Source organism: Lissotriton helveticus, chromosome 5_1, assembly GCF_964261635.1.
Source record: "Lissotriton helveticus chromosome 5_1, aLisHel1.1, whole genome shotgun sequence".
NCBI classification, from domain to species: Eukaryota; Metazoa; Chordata; class Amphibia; order Caudata; family Salamandridae; genus Lissotriton; species Lissotriton helveticus.
Genome location: NC_136065.1, coordinates 1,069,867,135 through 1,069,888,454, shown reverse-complemented (window position 1 = coordinate 1,069,888,454; position 21,320 = coordinate 1,069,867,135). Strand labels below are relative to the sequence as shown.

Sequence of the window (21,320 nt, the reverse complement as noted above, 5' to 3'; positions counted from 1 at the left end):
TAGGTTCCCTAGAAGACGAGGAATGGAGAGACGCCATCCAGGGCCCGAGGGAAGTAGCAATACGCTCCAGATTTAAACTGATCCAATTAAAAATCCTGCACCACGTTTATTACCCTAGGACACTGCTACGCCAAATGGGGCCTACAGAAAGTGATCTCTGTCAGAGGGGGTGCGGGCAGGAGGGATCCTATTTTTAACTACTCTGGGACTGCTGGTGATACAACAGTATTGGCTCGAAATAAGTAGACTAATGGCCACAGTGGTGGGAGCCGAGGTCCCAGGAGAGAAAGATTGGCCGGTATAATACTCGCTGTAGTTGTTGCTAAAGGTAATGTTGCAAAGGACTGAGGAAGAGCCGCCCCCCCCAAGAGTCAAAGACTGGGAATCAGACCTGGACTGGGGCCAACAAGTTGAATGCACAATATATAGAAGCAGAGGGTGCCCTAAGAAATGGGAGTGGATTTGGTTATCTTGGTGGGCATACCGCGGGCTGTGGGGCCAGGGGTAGGGGCCTAAGTGAGACAGAGCAGCCGATAATGTTGATCTGAGTTTTATCTCCTCCGGCATTGAAAGAAAAAAATAAATATATGTAATGTATGATTAGGCGATTCGTACACTCTCTGTATTGTTGAATTGCCTACTGAGCACATTGCAATAAAAAGAGTTTTTTTTAAAAAAAGAAGTTCACTGAAACAAACAAAGGTTAAAGTGACGTTATAGTTAGTTTACAATGTCAGTTGAAAAATCACATTTTAAACTAAAAAGAACACTGAAATTCACCAGTTATAGTTAACTGAAGTAACAATAACTCAAGCCCTCGTCAGGCACAACCTATACCATCACATATTGCATTACTCAATGGCATCATTGATAGCATCACCGATGACATCTGAATTGACATTTTTTATGACAACACTGTTCATGGTGGGGGAGCGAGTTATAGTTACTTCATTTAACTGTAACTGGTAAATTTCAATTTTTTTATAGTTTAAAATGTTATGTTGCAACTAACATTGTTAACTTATTAAAACGTCACTTTAACAATCGTTTTTTTCCCTTGAATATGTGTGTGTGTGTATGTACATACACACACATAGAGACTTACATACACACACGCTTCTAATTCCTTTTTACTTTTACTTTTTTTTCCAGATCCAGGATACATTGCATTTCATTAAATAAAACAATCTTCATAATCAAGCACACTTCATTGAAAATTTACAGATTTCATATCTTAATAATCAAGCCTACTTCATTAGAATTGATTGATCCCATTTTATAACGCCACGGCCGCCCCGCCCATGCTGCACCAATTCCGCACCTGCGCGGCTGAATTGATGAGCGGGCAGGGCCGTGATCGAACAACTCCCGTGGCTTGTGACGGAGTGGTTCTGTCACGAGCATGGTGGTGCCGCGCAGCCCCCACTCCCCTGCCGCGGCCAAGGGGTTAAACAGCCACAGTTCAAAGGGCGGCAGCTCTTTCAATTGCCAATACGATGTAATGACGGATTTGGTGATCAGAATGGCACTACACCACCAATGCCCTGATGCTTTAGCTACTCTCCTCAAATGCATAGAGCCACTCAATAATATTGAAGCTGCATCTGGAGTTACTAGCATTGCTAAACTATTACAAATGGTTTCCAGAATTTTGTCTCAAAACAGATGCAAACAATTACAAGTGACATCATATGAATCTAGGTCCCATTCTCATCACATCTTGACCATTTTGGTAAAACGTTTGCAGTTTGGTTATTCAGGTCAACTGGAATGTAATACATAAGCCAAATAAGGATACAATTGTATTCTCTTATAATTAGGTTTCGTAATGCTTTTAAATTACACTCCCATATTTCCCAGAATGTGGGCTTGATCTCCATAAGGTTGTAATTTTTAAAAGTTTGATTGTGTTATTTTGCCATTTTTTTAAAGATATATAAAGGGTATGCTCTACCTCTCTGGGCTTTAAGGTAGGAAGCCCAATATTGAATCTTGAGATTAAATGTGTTGTTTCTTAAGAAGATGGGCTACTATCTCTCTGGTTCTTTCTATATCAAATTTCGATAAGCTACTCAAAGAACTACTTACTTGGTGAAATGCAAATTGATGCCAGTCTCAATTGGCGATATTTTTCTGTTGCATGTATTCCCAACATATGATATCACCATTCTTGAGCCACTCCCCAATTTTATCTGGCAGCATTGTAGCTAGTAAAGATTGTGCATGTGAAAGAGCTGTTGTGCACTTATATATGTGTAGAATGCAATACCGAACGCATTTAGGATTAGGTATTAACTGTTTTTAGCTAGTGGGTATCTAAATTGGTCAATAATAATATGGTAAAAGAAGTAGTTATAAAAAAACATGCTTTCAACAAGGGTTATATAGCCGGGCTTACGATTCGACAGGTATTCATACGCAATATTATTGTTCAAGCCTAGATGCCTCCATTGTTGCAGTTAATTTATTTATTTATTTATCAAGTTTATATAGCGCGAACTATATCCCGGAGGATATCAGAGCGCTTTACAATTTGAGGCAAAGGTAAGATAGAGTGAGGGCGATAGATAGAGTGAGGGCGATAGATAGAGTGAGGGCGATAGATAGAGTGAGGGCGATAGATAGAGTGAGGGCGATAGATAGAGTGAGGGCGATAGATAGAGTGAGGGCGATAGATAGAGTGAGGGCGATAGATAGATAGAGTGAGGGCGATAGATAGATAGAGTGAGGGCGATAGATAGATAGAGTGAGGGCGATAGATAGATTGAGGGCGATAGATAGATAGATTGAGGGCGATAGATAGATAGAGTGAGGGCGATAGATAGATAGAGTGAGGGCGATAGATAAATAGAGTGAGGGCGATAGATAGATAAATAGATAGAGCACAAAAGTGCTGACATTGCATGTTCTCTTCGGAGGCAAACAGATCTAACCAAGGCTCTTCCCACCGTTGAAAGAGTCCTTGCATCACCTCCGGATGGAGACACCATTTGTGATCCACTAGGTACCAACAGCTGAGTTTGTCCAAACAGACGTTCAGAGAACTGGCCAGGTGCTGAACCACCAGGGATATACATTGTTGTTCCAGCCAAGTCCAGAGAAGCATGGCCTCCTGACAAAGGATCCACAATCCCTCTCCAGCCTTGTTTGTTGCAGCACCACATTGCGGTAGTGTAGTCTTTGAACACCTGAACTAGCCTCCCCTTGAGAGACGGTAAGAAGGCTTTCAGTGTCAATCAGATCGCACAAAACTCAAAGTTCATGTGGTGCCCAATTTTCACCAGAGACCAGAGTCCTTTGATCGTCACCTCTCCCAGATGACCACCCCACTCCAGAAGTGACGCATCTGTCACTACTGTGAGATCTAGTTGGGTTAATGCCTGGAGTTCGCTCACTCTTCTAAGAGATGTGATAGCGATTAAAAATGCCACTTTCCAAGTAAGGTATTGTAATTCACACTTGTGTAGAGCTTCAAATTGAGGGCCCATTAGTCTGGTAAGGACTATATTGAGATTCCACACTGGGGAGGTTTGAGCTCTTGGTGGAATTATTCTTTTGAGCCCTTCCATAAAAGCTTTTAATGGTGGAACTTTAAAAAGCGACAGATGTTGTCTATTTTGTAGGTAAGCTGCTATGGCAGCTAGATGTAATCTTATAGATGTATACGCTAGATTACAAAGTTGCAGATGCAAAAGGTAACAAATGATGTTTTGAATAAAAGCATCTAGTGGGTCAATTGTATTGTTAGAACAATAAATGGCAAAATCTTTACACTTAGCAGCATAGCACGCTCTTGTTGCAGGGCGTCTAGCTTCTTTGATAACGTTCATACATTCTTGTGGAAGGTTGAGATATCCAAATTCTAGGATTTCAGGAGCCAGATCGCTAGATTGAGCTGGCTGAGATCTGGATGTCTTATCTCTCCATGGTTCTGAGTGAGAAACTTGGGAGAGAGGTGCAGCTTTTGATGTGCCACTACTGATAGCTGCAGCAGAGTTGTGAAACATGGTTGTCTTGCCCATGTTGGAGCAACTAGGATCATTGTAAGGGAATGCTGTTGAAATTTCCTCACCACTGATGGAATGAGTGGGAGAGGCGGAAAAGCGTAAGCAAATTTCCCTGACCAGTTCATCCATAGCGCATTGCCTTTGGACAATGGGTGTGGATGATTTTGTTACTTTTGTAATCCAGCACTGGGCTCCTGGGTCCAGCACTGGGGTCTCAACTTAAAACAGGTGAGTAATTGCGTTTCAGTATTTCGTATGATTTTTACAGAATATTTCAAGTTTTCAGAAGTAGACACTTAGAAGAAATTTCATAGAAAAGCAGACAATGGATACCAATGGAGAAAATACAGATTACTAGTAAACCCGGTAAGGATTACTTTTGCGGTTCAGTACTGGGCTACAAGGTACAGTACAGGCTTCTCCTCTGATCACACGTGAGTACTTCGGAATTCGGGTGATTTTATATGAATATTTTTAGTTTCCAAAATTTCACACTTATAAGATTTTTCGAGTCAAACCAGTCAATGTTATCCAATGGCAGGTAAGTGAGTTATCGGTTTCCAGGTGAGTACTTGGCTGGTGAAGTTAGGGTTCTGGGCATAGACTGAGGGGTCCCCCAGGGTCAGGTAAGTACAGTTGATTCACCCCCAGCGACACAGGGGCGGCCGGGTGCAGAGGTAGTTGGGCCCAATGTTATTCAATGAGGGAAAGGGGCCTCCGGTTAGTGGCTGCTGGCTAGCAGGCCACGCGGCTGCGGGAGCTGGGCTCCTGGTCTCGTGCTCAGGGCAAATGGGGAAGTAGGATAAGGTACAGATTGCACTGCTAGGGGGCACTCGCGCGGCTGGGTGCAGGGTGCTTTTGAGCCGTCGGGCGCACAATGTTATTCAATGAGGAACTTGAAAAGGGAACAAAGTCTGCAGGCTCAGGGACGAAGGATCTTCTGGAGCGACCAACACTTCGAGGGGTAAGTTGGGATCTTGGAGGATAGGTAGGCACCCAGGAGTTTGGCACAGGGGGCCGTGGGGCGCTGGGTGCAGGGGTGTCTTTTGAGGTCGGGAAATCTTACCCCCTGCTGGTCGCGGTTGGAGTGGTCCTCTGTCCTGTGGCTGCAGGTTTCATCTGGGTTGTTGAGGAGGGTCTTTGGGCACTGGACTTCGGGTCCCAGTCGCCGGGGGGACGTCCTCGTGGTCCTGGATCACCCGGGCACGGGCCGGGCTCGGCGGGTGCAGAGTGGGTTCGTCCGGAACTTCCTGACTGGCACCAGGGGTGTTGTTGCAGCAGAGCCTCTGCTGATGGGAGTCCAAGGCTTTAAGAGGGTCAAGGCAGGCAGGTCCTCTGGGTGTCCCAAGGTTGCTGTCCGCAGGAGTCACCGGGATTAGGCAGGAGCAGGTTCCAGGATCGACAGGCTGGTAGGGCTGGGGCCAAGTCAGTTATTGTCGTCCTGTTGTTAGCAGCTGCACGGTGGGTCTTCTTCTTCTTAATCTTCTTTCTTCTTTTCTTATCGGGATCTGAGGAAGGAAGGTTCAGGGAGCCCCTAAATACTGAATTTAGGGGCATTACAGGTAGGGCAAGGACAGGGACCAATAGGTCCCTGTCCTGGGGTGGGTACACCCCCTAGCCTACTCCTCTCCTGTAGGAGGGGGGGCAGGAACCTAGCTGTGATTGGGCAGGGCTCCCCATCTTCAATATGGCCGGAGCCCGGGGTCGTGCTTCACCTCATCTCTCCCACCTGAGGAGTGGGGTTGGCACAGGCTGGCACCCCCCCCCCTTCCTGACGTAGTTTTTCCCGCCAGTCTTCCCGCCAGAGTGGGGGTCAGCTTCTGGGTACAGTAAATGGTCTGGAGAAGCTCACAGAGGCGGTATGCCTTTGAAGCTTCACCCTGCCCATCCTGGGGGAGCAGATCTAGCACCTCGCCCAGGATGTGCATGGTTCTCTGTTGCTCTTGACACCTGTGTCTTAAGAGCTGTCTTGCAATACTCCGATCAAATACTCTTGTATTCATTACTACAGTGTGGAGTGTGGCCTCCTTCACCGGCTTAATTAATTGGAATTTATTTGTCCTTATTAATGTCTTTCATAGCTGTTTTCATACTTATTAGATTGCTTAAAATATTTTATTTCCTGTAGCTGTGTCTATTTTTAAACTTTTTTCTAAATCACTCATCATTATCGATCACCCGATAAGGCACTACAGTGCAAAGGGTTTTAAAGAATATATCTAAGTTTCCACCTCTCATTTGAAAACTGTACAATTCAATCCTTGGTTGTTCAATCAATCTATCAATCAATCATTTGTGGAGTGCACTACTCACCCGCGAGGGTCTCAAGATGCTAAGGGGGTGGGGAGCTGCTACTGTTCGAATAGCCAGGTCTTGAGAAGTCTCCAGAAGGTCATCAGGTCCTTGGTCTGTCGCAGTGGGATGGGGTGGGTGTTCCATGTCTTGGCGGCGAGCTGGAAGAAAGATCTGCCGCCGGTGGTTGTTCAGTAGATGCGTGGAGCGGTGGCGAGGTCAGCGGAGCGAAGCTGGCAGTTGGGAGTTTAGAAGGTGAGTCGTTTGTTGAGGTATGTTGGTCCGGCGTCGGGGACTGCTTTGTGAGTGTGAGTGAGGAGCTTGAAGGTTATTCTCTTGTTGGCGGGAGCCAGTGCAGGTCCCTCAGGTGGGTACTGATGTGGCTGTGGATGTCGACAATGAGGCATACGGAGGCGTTCTGTATGCGTTGAAGTCTCTTCTGGAGTTTAGCCATGGTTCCCGCGTAGAGGGCGTTGCCGTAGTACAGCCTGCTGGTGACGAGGGCCTGGGTGACCGTCCTTCTGATTCCGGTGGGGATCTATCTGTAGATCTTGCAAAGCATGCGGAGGGTGTTGAAGCAGGAGGAGGAGACGGAGTTGACTTGCTGGGTCATTGACAGTGGTGAGTCCAGGATGAACCCCAGGTTGCGTGCGTGGTCGGTTGGAGTCGGCGCAGCTCCCACCGAGGCCAGTCACCAGGAGTCGTCCCAGGCGGAGGGGGTGGAGCCGATGATGAGGACCTCCGTCTTGTCCAAGTTCAGTTTCAGGCAAGTGTTCTTCATCCATTCGGCGACTGCCTTCATTCCGTGGAAGTTGGTTTCGGCGGTGGCGGGGTCTTTGGTGAGGGGGAGGATCAGCTGGGTGTCGTCAGCGTATGAGATGATGTTGAAGTTGTGCGATCGGACGATGTTGGTGAGCGGTGTCATGTAGACGTTGAAAAGGGTCGGGCTGAGGGATCCCTGTGTTGTGCAGGCGTGTGCGTAGGGTGTGGTGGCAGACTGTGTTGAAGGCGGCCGAGAGGTCTAGGAGGATGAGGGCCACGGTTTCGCCTTTGTCCAGAAGGGTCCTGATGTCGTCGGTGGCGGTGATGAGGGCGGTTTCAGTGCTGTTGTTGCTGCGGAATCTGGACTGGGATGAGTCCAAGGTGTTGTTCTAGAATGTTCAAGAATTTTACATTACTATGTTTTTTGTTACTGTTTTGAGAAGAACTATTAATAGCACTGTAGTAACCCCATTCATAGTCATAACTAGCTTCTCATTCAATGTGCATTGCTTTTCTTTGGTCTCTTCACTTGTGAGTTATTGACTCCTAGTTCTTCCCATACTTCCTGCTTTTCTCCCCCTTTTTTCCTGTGCCACATAATCGCACAGATCGGTTACTGCTGCATGCTCTGATGCTAATGCTGTCTTTTGTTTTTGGCAAGATAACTTTTCACAAACTATTCTGCACAAATGTTTATATTTTACATTATGGGGGATCAATAAAAGCGATCCTTTTGCACAGTGTGATGATATTTTGGTTTGCAGTTGATGTTGATGGCACCTTAATAAATATTAGGCAGTTCTCCTGCAAGTGATACCATAACATCATTGGTTTTATTGAGGAAAATTAGTAATTACGTATATGTGTTATTGTTGCCTAAATAAACTTTCTCAGCATTTTTGACCACTCACATACCGGCAATTTAAAATGCCTTTAATGAACTACATCTTTATTTGAAGATAAAGTGAATTGATTACGATTATACAAGAGTTGGACTGCTTTCTATTTCATGAATAAAATGTGCACCCACTGCACTTATTTAATTTGATTTGAATACTTAATTAGTCCTGTGGTGCCTGAAATACGCACCTTCGACATTTTGGTCTGCATCTGTTTTTGCCCTCCATGTAAAGTACTCTGAGATCACTAGTATAAACACACGATGTGAGTGTGTAATTTGGACTGCTATTAGTGTCCCCTGTTTGAGCTTTCATTTACATGTAGGCAAAATGTAGAGCCTCTTCTGATGGATACTTCTAACCACAGATTCCTTATATGGGAATAACTCAGATGCCAGATTGAATCGGGAAGATTTTCATAGCAACTCCCTCACGTGTAGGTAGGTGGCTCCATCTCACCCCACAAATGTGACATCAAGGCCCATACAAAGCTACCACCTCCACATGGTCTCTTTTCATTCCATGCCTTTCACCAAAGATGTAGAGCTCGGTCTCTCAGCTGTCCAGTTTTGACAGAGACAGTTCCAAATTGTTTTTCAAATGTGCAAGGGACATGTCCCCTCTGAAAGCCAAAGGGTTCAAACAGTGTAAGGATTACCACAAGCATAGTTTGGTGAAGGACCCTCCCGAGGTCTGTCTCGGCTCCAGACATGTTTCATTTTCATGCATACTTTGTTTCATTTTCATGCGACAAGTGTGTAGAGATTAATCCAAAAGCCTTTTGCAATTGTGAAGGCAAATTTTACATCACAGAACATCAACAGAAGAAGGTCGAGGATGCGGACATGCTTTTATGCTTTCGTGGCCAATCTCATGAACGATCATCTTTGAAGTCCTTCACCCAGGACAAATAGCATAGGAGCCCTCACGGACACACAGTTGGGCACCTGAGCAAACACAGGATCTTTTCCTCCAGTAAATAGGTAGATATCAGGCAGCACAGGCCTACTCTGAGGGTCCCTGCCTACCTCCCCCAACAGCCTTCCCCAAAAAGTCAGATGGTACAGATCTTCACCAGTTGATTGAACTATCTGCCTCCTGCGGAGATATTCCTATGTGCTGTGGTACCTGGTGTTGGAGATTTTCCTAGCTGTCCCAGATGGCATTTAGCTCAACCTGCAACGCCTTATCAAAGACAGACAAGGTGCAGCAAGTACTCCATTAGATCGGATCTGAACACTACTGACTGCTTGGGTAGGCTAATTGAGATCAGTTTGGTTCTTCGGGGGCTGAGTAAGGCGCTGCGCCTCTTGAAGTGGTTAAATCATCAGGGCATCTCCCTGATTGCCCATCACCTGGCAATATCTTCAAACACCAGAGTGGACAGACTCAGCTGACATTGCCTTGTGGATCCCAAATGGTGACTGCACTCCGAGGTGGCACAGGACATTTTCCAACATTCCAGATAACCCTGGCTCTGTCTTTTTGCTCATTGAACTTCCCAAGGCAGATCTCGTTAGGCGATTCCTTTTGCTTGGATTGGTGCTCAAGACTCCTCTATGCCTTCTCACCTCTGCTTCTCCTGCCTCTGCTTCTGATGAAGATCAGGAACAACCAGGATCAGGGACTGGGAAAGAAGAGTGTGGTACTCGTAACTTCTAGCCATGAGTATCAGTTATCCATCCCTTCAGAAGGACCTCCTCTCACTACAGCAGGGCAGGGTTCTGCACCCGACCCTGCACAACCGAGCCACCAGCCTCCCCATTCTGTGGAATAGATTTATCTAGTTCATGCTAATAAGGTTCCAATATAGAGATCAGTACACTGGTATAATTAGATTTCTTAGGTCTCAGCGTCTGGCAGCACAGATAGATATCAAAAAGAAACTGACATCAGCGTGTTGAGATTGCGGCTATATAGGGGCCCAACGTCACTTGTGGGGTGGAATGGAGCCGCACAATGCCATCTACTGACACACAATGAGTTGCTTTGAAAATCTTCCAGATCCCATCTGCCACCTGCATGTATTCACAAAGTGAGGAACCAGTGGTTAGATAGAGTGTCCACCACAAAGAACATTACCGAAGGTAAGTCGCTTTCCCATTCTTTCTGTTATGAATGGTGTCCTGTGTATCTGACTGTCCCACTTTGGCACACATGAGCAAACAAGTCTCAAAGACGTGATTGGCAATTATTGTACAAGTAAAGGCAAGCGGGTACCTTGTTATTTGCTGATTCGCAGACACAATAAAGGATGCTATGCACCTTGCATGCTTTTCAAAGCTGCCCACTCTTACTTAATGTGTACTCATTTAAGTTCCAGTTAGCCAGATATTTTAAACTTAGATATGGTCCTCAGTGAGACTCTGCCTGTGGCCCAGATCTACACACGCCTACCCAGCACATAAGATATGGAATGCGCTTGACTAAAACCCACCTGTCAGCGTGTGTGACAATATATAGCATTGAAAAACAAATAACAAAACGTACCTAAGCTAAATGCTTGCTCATCAATTTCAAATTGAATCAGGAGTTCTAATCGTACTTGTGCATGAAAACCCATTTACAAGAGTCCTGAAAGTGGAAAATACGGCAGTCCTTTTAGTGGTGCTCATATGGTGACCGCACCCAGCCACCTAAACACTCACACTTGCCGTTAGTGAACCGTTAGCGGTGAAAAGGAGGCTTATCACGGTTCTTTCGTAAATCTTACTTTCAAGCTGGCTTATTTTGTGCGGTAACCCTTTGTTGATGTGCCTTACTAGCCGGATTGGCCATAGACACAATTTTGCTTGGTGTTACGATTGTTGAGCAAACATTGTACAACGCTTTGCTGTTACAAAGGACTCATGACGTGTGACGAATTTACCTATGGTCTTGGTTTGCGACTTGTGGTAGTCGGACATATCTTTAGCCTTGAAAAAGTCCTGCAGACGAAACACGTGTCGCTGCCTCTGTGGTGGAATTGCACATGTAATGCATGGAAATTTGTTAAAAAATAAACGGAGGGACCTCACTCATCTGAATATTTACTACACATATTGTCTTATCAAGGATTTAACAGAACCAGTAGAGTGTGTGCATTGGTGCTTTATCTGCAATATATGGATTTATTGGTGTTCAGGATGGCCTTGTAATACCTGTTGTTTAATTTGGGCAGAACAATATATATTAAACATGCATTTTTTTTTTAGGTAGCACTGATATTCCTTCAGAAAGCATGGCTGTTGCTTATGTGTATAATCAAGCTATCATCATATGTTTGTAAAGAAATTCATTCATGCCATTCATTCTTTGCTGCTCTCTCTATCGTTCTGGAGAGCACGATGACAACCAGAATAAATAAACAGGCAAACTGATAGTTCGAAGCTCTTCTAATTCAGTGAATTGTGGAAACATTCTGAATGCGTATGCAGCAGAGACGGTGTTAGAAACTATTCACTGATTTAAGCAATCTACACAGATTCATATTGACCTCTCTCCCAGAAGACATTAGTTGAACTGGAACACATTTACCCACATTATTTTCTGTTCATAAAACCTGTTTTTCACGCGATTTGAGCACAATAGTTCATTTTATTTTTAATGAGCCAGTGCAGCCTAACAAAGGTGTGTTCTTATTCATGATTTGTAAAATGTGCCAATCCATCCAGTATAAATATTTGTAATAATTACTGTTATGTGCCTTTTCTCCTAGGAAAATAAAAGTATGGGATTTAGTTGCTGCTTTGGATCCCCGAGCACCTGCAGGAACTCTGTGCCTTCGGACCCTGGTGGTAAGTTTCCACAAGTCTGTGAGAAAGCAATATGTTTTACAGAGGCGGCTGACACATATATGAACAAGTGGGGCGGCCAGGCAACTAAATGGTGGGTGGGTGGGAGCGTGCATGCACGCCCAGTGAGTGGCACATAATAAAAAAAAGTCACTTACCTTGCCTGCTGCACGTCCGTCTTCCTCAGTCCCTCTTCTATCGGCTCCGCGGTCTGAAGCTTTCAGGAAATTCCACTAACCAATCCTGACACTACTCTCACTAGCATGAGAGCAGCACCAGGATTGGAAGAAGCATCCTTGCCGGATGCTTCTTCAGGCCTTTTAGGCCTGTGCTTGGTCTCAACCTAACTAGCCAAGACATCTGAGTGAAGAGCTGCAAAGTGTGCATGTCACTGTCGGGCAAACTGACATAAATACTTTGGAGGGTCCATCTTGCTCCTCCAGTCCTATATGTTGCCAATCTGCAGCAGAGGAGGACATGCCCCCATTTATCCCTGCTGGAGGCTGCTGGGCGCTAAACGTGACAAATAAAATGGCAATGAAAAAGGACATCTACCAGGTACTTACGGTGGAAAGATGCCTTAGCACTATGGCTCCCAGCTGCTTTTCCTATAAAGACTAACACTGCCCATATTTGTGCGCAAATCTTTCAAAAAGAGAAACTGGCCTTACGAGCCCACATCATATTATTTTAAGTAACTCAGTAAAATTGGAAATCCCTTCCCAGAGTTTGTGTTGCCAATGAACTGTAACAGAATAGGGCAGAGATTCTCTCTTTTGTTTTTTAACTCTTTTTATCAACATGGCTCAATAGACCATACACCACACAAATGGCTTGCGATGACATACAATAGTGGGAATACATTACATCAATGCTATCAATCGACCCGAGGAAACATAAAATATTAAGAGCCCAGGGAGCGTTTCTTCCATGGACCTACACCCCCCAAAAAATATATGTAGCTATAAGTAGCACCACCCAGGCCACACAACACAGTGCCTCTCCACCCCCTTACGGCTGGAGTACGTCATCTCCCATGCATGTCACCCTGTACCTCTTCCAGGGCGTCCATATTTTCTTCCACTTCTTAACACACCCCCTGCTTTTGTACACGGTTTCTTCCACCCGCTGGCACCAGTCAAGGTCAAGCCTCCATTCTTCCAGTATCACCCACTGGTGAGGGCGTCCTCACCTCCGACACTGGAAGCAGTGTTAATATCTAAAAAAAAAAAAAAGTAAAGGAGAATTTTAGTATGACTATAGTTTAAACATTGAGGCTTGAACTTGAAGCGTTCTCTATGATATACCTGCTCGCATTCACTGTATTTCCACTCTCTATTAATTTAAAATTGAAATAGTTTTTTATTGTTAAAAAAACTTTTTAATAGTAGGTGCACCTGCAGATCTGCTATAGTATAGTGTCTTGATCCAACAGACCCTCAGCTTAGCTGCCAAAAGATGACATTTTGATTTTATATGCGAAACTAATTAGAACAGTTCATCTCCCTGATTAAGACTATGGTACTAAGAGCATAGTAGCAACAGCGGCCCTAGACTCACTCCCATTTCTCCCGATGTATCATTGTGCACGAGCAAATCTTGTGTGATCACATTTTATACTATTTTAAGATATATAGTTTTATTGGTATATTGTTAAGGTTTTAACTAACTTAAACAATAAAAGAATTTAAATGTCACTCTCTATTATATTTCGAAACTCTTTGGAGCTGAAATACAATTAAGGTCAATAAAGTAACTGAATATTAATAACAGTCAGCATTACAATACGCTTGTTTACAAGCTGCATTCAATAGTAGGAAATACCATTTTGTGCTTGATTTACATCTGAGTGGAAAGTTGATAACTGTAACATGAAAGTATGTGTTAGTATTGCATGTGTAGTTTCAACCCATGGTCATACATGTATTCATTATGTATGATGTCAGCGTGCCATACACTATTACTTCTGGTGGATACTTCTGACTGTATAATCCTCACATTTTAAATTCCCCCAGGTGCACTCTTCAGCAGTTGCTCCCAGTGCCGGTAGGTGGCAGCATCATACTGTGCAGCGACCTCTACCTGCCTTCGGAAGTGGTGGCATGGAATTGCATATAGGCACCACCACTGTGTGCTGACATGAGTTCCTTTTTCCCCAGAGGCCTTCAACGAGGATGCAGAGCTTTTCTTCCCAACCTGGATGGTGTTTTAGCAACCTAAACAATTTTTAAACAGTGTGCTATTGGATATGAGCTCCACCCCCATGAAGACCAAAGGTTTCAAGCAGTGCCATACCTACAGAAAGCAGATATCAGTCATGGGCTCTTACAATATCAGCTTTTTATGTTTCAGATCTAAGTATGACTTCAAATCATGAAACAAATGCTCCCTGGTGCATCCGAAGATCACCAGTGAGCCCAAGATGAAGCTGATTGTATCTGAGCACAAAAAACAAAGCTGGTCATACTCCATGGCGGCTGGTGACATTTGAAAGTGGTGGGGTGTAAAACAATTGTTGTACAGCACTGTAGCGCGCGAGCGTAGGTTGCGAACCTGAACCACCTACAGGAGTTTGGGGGAGGGGGGTCTTACCCTAAGAACATTTTGAAAAAAGAATGGGCAAATGGTGCATTTTCAAGCAAATTTGAAAAAGCAGTTAGTTTAAAGCAATTGTGAATCTGTTCTAACAAAGATAGTGACTGGCAAACTGTCTATCGCTTGTTCTGCTGACATCCTAATTACATGATCCACGCCCCTTTGGGAGACCCCCCAGTTTTTCATCCCATCTAAAGTCCTGGACACATGTTCCAAGTTCATGAAAGTTTTAGGGTCATAGTTGCTATTACTGCAGTGGTGCCGGGCCCAAAGCTGTGACCTTACTCCTATAGATTTTCCTCCTTAAAGTAAATTTGCTGATACGCATTAGCACATCTATGAAAAGAGGAATCTACACATGTTGTGGCAACTAATGTTTAAAAATGTCCTTCATAATAATTTTTTCAAGTGAAGTTAAAAGAAAAAAAAAATATTGAAGGAACTAATTGCATGGTTTGCCTGTGAGGTCGGTTTGTGACAGCAGCCCCATTTCATGGCTTAGCTCCCCACTAACACCGATTTATTTTAGGTGCACCTTTATCAGTGCAAATAAGTGTGGTAAATTCATTATGCATCTTTTTCAATATCCTCATGGGGTGTCCAACGCATTTGTAGTGCTCACTCTCAAACGTCATACATCAGAACATCCGCGAAAATCATTTCTCCATCCATTGGTCACCCAAACATCCGGGGATAAATATGCTCAGTTTTCAGATTTTTCACAGTCATAAGTGTATTTTCCAGATGGAAATACCTGCACAGAAGATGCACAACATGTCCGCTACATGCTTTGGGAATTGGGTGACTATAAGCCAATTTCTCATCTGGGTGCTCACCTTTTAATATAATCAGGCACTTGCACTTTCACCAAAAATGACCACATGCCTAACAATATATTTTTTAAGCTGGTGGATGAAAAACAGACCTTTGTTCCTAACTCTAAATCAGTATGGGTTTCCTTTAAGAGCATTTGAAACATATATTAAGAGTCAGTTGCAGGCGGCATGAAGGGTGTGTGGGGTTATCGTGTGGGGTGTTGCGCGTGATGGGGGTAGGGAGAGAGGCGGGAGGGGTTTAAAAAAAATAAAATAAAGTGTATCTTCCCCCGGGTCCCGCGTTTTAGTTTTCCTGCTGCCACAGCATTCGAGGCTCTCTTCAGACAGCCGCCTGCGTCTCGGTCTCAGCCAATCCAGACGCTGCTCCAGCAGCGCCAGGATTGGCTTGAGCAATAGTAGTGCGCATGTTCTGTTTAGGGCTTAACATATTTTGCGACCAGTCCGAACAGGAGCACTAGGCTGCTCATTAGAAGAGTGGCATGGAACAACCTTCGCTCTTCTAATGAGCAGCCTAGTGCGCATGTTCGGGCTGGTGCAAAATTATTTAGGCCCTAAACAGAACATGCGCACTCTTGCTGTGCGCTCCGCCGACCGGCACCTGATACATAGATATTATCGATGTCATGATGATGACTCATGGCAAACACTTGGACTGAACTCCTGCTGGCCTGCCCCATTCTGAGCTGACTTCCTCCGACGGCCTGATTAAAAGTGGGTGAGTGACACTGACGGCAACCCTTGTTAGTTGTTACTCAACTCGAGTGCCTCAAATTCATTGATGGGGCAACGCCCAAGCGCCCTAATGGGCGCACCGCCCCTGGTCATACTCCAAGTATCAGTTCCATTCTGATTCAAGTCCTTATCCCGCTCTAGGTTACCGTCCTTGAGTAATTCCAAAGTGAATATTGAAGACAAATCTTCGCTGAAGCTCAAGTTGCCCAGGTGGAACTCCTGTCCCCAATAGACCCTCTTCAAGGAGAATATCATTTAATTAGCACTTGTAGGGCCAGACTCTGACCCCATACTCCATCTGAAGCTGAGATGCCTCGAATGTCCTAGGCCATCATCAACAGCAGGCGGAAGCCTTCCAGGAATCAAACCTGCAGCTTTTTCAGGTGATTTTGGGTTCCTTTGGGTTGCCTTCTGGTCCCATGGATCCATCATGGCTTCCAGCAGGATTTCCACCTGCCGTACATTCCCTGGTGGTGCCAGTAGATCCCATTGAGCCTGTGCCTGGAACCATGCCATGTCTCTGTACCTTGGCCAAAAGCCAAGTCTGTTCTGGCTGGTTTTGGCTCCAAAGGCATCGATCGCTGATCTGAACCAGAAACCTGTTTCCGATCTGGAGCCGAGTTCAGCTAGATCTTGGCCGTCGTCTTGTTATGAGATCACTATGGCAGAGACCTTGGTGTGAGAAGTACCTTTGCCTCAACACCAGACTGTGTCATGGCTTGAGGCCATGTTTGAGTTGGACTGAAATGTGATAGGAGGTCTTCAGTCTGTTTCACATGACAAGAATGATGAAAAGGAAGCAAAGGGGAGAGGAGCTGGCCTAACGGCAAGGGCGGTCGACCTTCAAATCTCGGGAACCGGGTTCGAGTCTTGGCAAGGACGCGCAACATCCTGTGATTCTGGGCACATCCCTTAATCTCCCTGTGCCTAACAAAAACGAATGTGTCCTCATGTAACGCAACTGGTGCTCATATAAAGCGCTCTGATACCCGATACCTTCGGGTCAAGTTTGCGCTATATAAAACTCTGTAAAAAAAATAATTTGCTACCTCCTCACTATTCGGATGTTGGTCTTTATTTCGACCTTTAAAATGGTAGCAGGGGGCGTGGCCAAGATGGCGGCCTGACCAGACGCGTCTTGCGAGGCTCCCCGACCCTGAACCCCAAATCGCCCTTTTAATAGAGTGATCTGCCCCTTGAAATCACGTATTTCACAACCGAAGTTGCAGTGCCTTGCCCCGGTGTTCTTTACCTGAGGTCGCCTGCCGCAGCTGGGAGGCGTACAGAGGGAACTCCCGCCGGCACGAAGCAACGAAATGGCGGGCGTGGGCGCTTGCCGCCTGGAGTGACTCCTGCGCCCCACGGTCTGGTACAGCGCGATCGGAGGACTGCACGAGGCTGCCGTCGCCCTCAGAGCGTCGGACGGATGGCCGGGGCTTCGCGAGGCCGACATACAGCCGGAGCTGACGGAGGTGGTGCTGGTTGGCGGCTGGGTGGGCTGCTGAGCCACCTGAGTCCCCGGCTTGGGGCCTGGCCTCCGGGGACGGCGACACGGTGCGGCGGCTTCTGCACCCGGAGTGGGTGCAAGCCCTCCAGAGAGACATCGGACCCCCCGGCTAGGTGGACAGCGGCTGATCCCGTCGACTAGAGACTGAGCCTGTGCAGAGGTGAGCGGAATTAACGGCGGCGGAGCCAAAGAACCAGGCCCCAGTTCCGAAGAGGCCGATATCACCAACCGGGGGCCTGGGATAGACAGGGTTGCAGCGCGTCAGCGATCGCGTGACCCCACGCACTGCCGGACTGGTGACTACTCCCGAGACGAAGGGGGTGACACCCGCGCCCCTGGCTTGCTCGCCCTCTCCGGCGGAGTGCTGGAACTCGAGGCCCGGGCTTCAGGCTGTGGGGGAACACCGGCAGCCGCCGATACAGCGCCATATTCCGTCCGGAGTGGTCGCCGCCCGAACACCAACGGCCCACTCGGAGCAGACATCTAGCGGCTGTTATTCGCACTAGGGGGCCCCGGAGGAGTACGGGACTCCGTTGAGGGCGCGGCGAAGCAGCGGCGGCCCCCACGGACCCAGCATTCGCCCCAGCGGGCCGGCCACGGGGGTTGAGGGCTCGAACGGAGGGCTCCCACATCCCGCACCCTGGACCTCGGTGCGGACACCGGGGCATCTGCTCCCTGACCGAAGGGGCATTACGGACCTAGACCGGCACGGACCGGTTCTCAGCCTTCACGAACGGGAAGGACTACTCGAGAGCCCAGTGGCCCAGGCTTAACAAGCTCTTGGACACCGACACGGATCCACGGGCCTAGCGAGTCTTGTCCCCAACATCGCATCAGCTCTTTGAACGCGGGAGCATAGCGGCCTCCGGAGCGGACCGGTTCTCAGCCCGCATGAACGGACAGGAATACTCGAAAACCCCAGTTGCTCAGGCACAACAAGTTCTCGGACTCCACCGCAGACCCACGGGCCTACCGAGTCTGGACCCCGACATCGCATTGGTGACGCCTGCGGCCTCCCGGAGTACCCCGCCCGGACTTTAATCGATTCCGAACTCCGGCGACATGGCTCACACGGGGCGCAAAGGATCCCGCAACATTGTAGATCTGCTCCACAAATATGCTCCAAAAGGGGAGAAGGCCCAGGTGACATCATCCCCGAAGGCGCCTGTCAGCCCCCAAAGCCAAGAAGATGAGACTGCCCCCATCACAAAAGCTTTCCTAGCCTCCCTCTTTAACACCCTGAGGGACGACTTCCAGGCCCTGAAACAGGAACTAGCAGGGGAACAGCGGGAGCTCCGCCGAGATGTGGATGGCCTGGGGGAGCGTTTGCCGGCGGTGGAGGAGGCAGACCAGACCCGCAGCATGGAGGTGGAACGGCTACAACAGGAGATCCTCCATCTCCAGGGCCAACAGGTAGACCTACAAGCGCACTCGGAGGATCTCGAGAACCGCTCTCGGAGGAACAACATACGGGTCCGGGGTGTCACGTTGAAGTCCGAGGGGAACAGCATTGTCAACTACCTGCAGGAGCTATTCCGGGAAGTCCTGGGGGAGCCCGGGGAGTTTGACATTCGTATTGACCGCGCACATAGAGTCGGATTGGTGCGAAGAGCGCCGCCCCGGACATACTGGCCTTCGTCCCCGATTTTTCATTGAAGGAACGCATTTTGAGAGAGGTCCGATTGAAACAACCAATCCATTTCCGGGGGGATCCTGTCGCCCTCTTCCAGGACCTCTCTGCCAATACCTTACAGAAGCGCAAAGCCTTCAGGACCGCCACAAACGTTTTAAGAGACAACGAAGTGCCATACTCCTGGGGTCACCCGTTTCACTTCATTTTCAAGTGGAAGGGGTCACTACACCAACTCAGATCACTCCGAGACACGTGTGCACTGCTAGGCATTGACATGCCGGAAGAGGCAGGATCTTGAGAGGCCTCCTCGAGTAGATCGCAGAACGGGCCGATGCGACGACCCGGAGAGGGGTGGCAGACTGTGCGATGACGACGATCCCCCAGGTCTCTTCGGAGGCCTGACCACATCACGGCCGCTCGAGAATGGGAGGCGGCGGTACAGGAGGTGGCCGACAACACAGCGACTGAACTGTAAGATGTTGTTATCGAGGGGTATGCCTTCATGCTATAGCTTTGTCTGGGGGGAAGGGCGGGGGAGCCGCGGAGTTAGCCGCTGCCACGTTACCATTCACATTGACAATCTACGGACCTGAACTCTGTTCCGGTAGGCCCGAGACTATGAGTAGTATTTTTCTACGGGGTTGCTGTGGGGGGACTGGTGGGAGGGCATGGGGGTTGGGGGGCAGTTGGTTGATGTTGGGGCAGGGGAGTGGGGGAAGTTGGGTTGGGGGGGCTGGCCGGGTGTGGGGTGGGTAAGGGTGGGAGTGGGGGTGGGTAGTCCAGTGCTCAGTTCTATTCACAATAGTCTTGGTCCCGTCCCTGCGTTCCGCATCCCTCCGGGTGTGTGGACTAGCAAGTCAGTTCCCAATGGTCATCATGCCACCTACAACCCTTAAGATCTTAACTTTGAATGTACGAGGTCTCAACAATCCCGTTAAGCGGCGTGCCATTTTGTCCCTGCTAGAGAACACCCGAGCAGACATCTGTCTACTACAAGAAACCCACCTAGTGGCCCGCGATTGTCACAGACTCCGCTCTTGAAAGTTCCCAACTCAGCTCTTTTCTTCGGGCCCTAACAAGACCGGGGGGTAGCGATCTTAGTAGCACAGACATTTAAAGGTGAGGTTCTACATAAGTGTGCAGAACAAAGGGGGAGACTGTTAGCGTACCGCTTTGCCCTGGGAGGTCTGTTGTTCACAATCGGGTCCATCTACAGTCCTAACGACGGCCAGGAACGCTTTCTGCACTCAGCTCTTACAGACGTCACAGTCACTCCGGATAGACACGTCATACTAGGGGGGGATCTCAACATGGTGTTTGACACAGTCCTGGATAGGTCAGCACAACGTGCTCCCCAGACCGGAGCATTCTCCGCCAGCTGCACAGACTGTTTGGCGGAGCTTGACCTCCACGATCTTTGGCGCCGCACGCACCCAAACGACAGAGAATACTCTTATTATTCCAATGCTCATAAAACCTACGCTAGGCTAGACCATCTCTTGGTCTCTGGCCCGGTCTGCGCTCTATCCACCTCGACGGAGATAGGGGTACTCTCGCTCTCAGACCATGCACCAGTCATCACCACCCTCATTTTGCCTCCTACCTCAAATCCCCCCAGGGTCTGGCGTCTTCGGGACACTCTTCTACATAGAAAAGTAGTAGTAAAACACATTCAGGACACTATTCACGACTACCAATTACACACGCTAATGGTGACACAACACGGGCGACGCAGTGGGCAGCCATGAAAGCGGTGATCCGAGGAGAATTTATAGCCCTCTCATCGGCAGAGAATAAAGACAGACAACACAAACGGGACGAGCTTACACAGAAGGTACGGGAGTTGGAGCGAATCCATCAGCGAACAGGGGCTCCTAGAATATGGAAACAACTTAAATTGGCCAGACACCTCTTGTCGGCCCTAGATATGGATCTGGCGGAATACGCAGCCTTACGGCTGCGACATGCCTATTACACGGGAGGGGATAGATGTGGCCGGCTGTTGGCAAGTAGGCTCCGAGTCATGCGCCAACAACAGACGGTGAAAGAAATCTCCTGCACCGACGGGTCTACAGTCACGGAAGACGCAGTGATTGCGGAAACGTTTCGGGACTTCTATGCGACTCTTTATACCAGTGACCATCTAGACCGCCAGGCGGCAGCTGATTATCTTGACTCAGTCACGCTTCCCTCTTTGGCGCCCTCACAGGCGGAGTACCTCGACAGGGATATTCGCATTGAGGAAGTGATCTCTGCCATAGCTAAACTTAAGCCAGGGAGGGCC

At 47.7% G+C, this 21,320-nt stretch overlaps 1 protein-coding gene across 7 annotated transcripts in view; it reads left to right on the top strand.

The window, feature by feature from the left end:
- The window catches only part of BTRC (beta-transducin repeat containing E3 ubiquitin protein ligase), a 1,125,814-nt gene that overhangs the window by 1,064,392 nt on the left and 40,102 nt on the right, over positions 1 to 21,320 (top strand). For all 7 annotated transcript variants that reach the window (XM_078643631.1, XM_078643626.1, XM_078643630.1 and 4 more), the window contains one exon: positions 11,658 to 11,736. In XM_078643631.1, the coding sequence (XP_078499757.1) occupies positions 11,658 to 11,736 (79 nt within the window). The remainder of the gene's footprint in view (positions 1 to 11,657; positions 11,737 to 21,320) is intronic.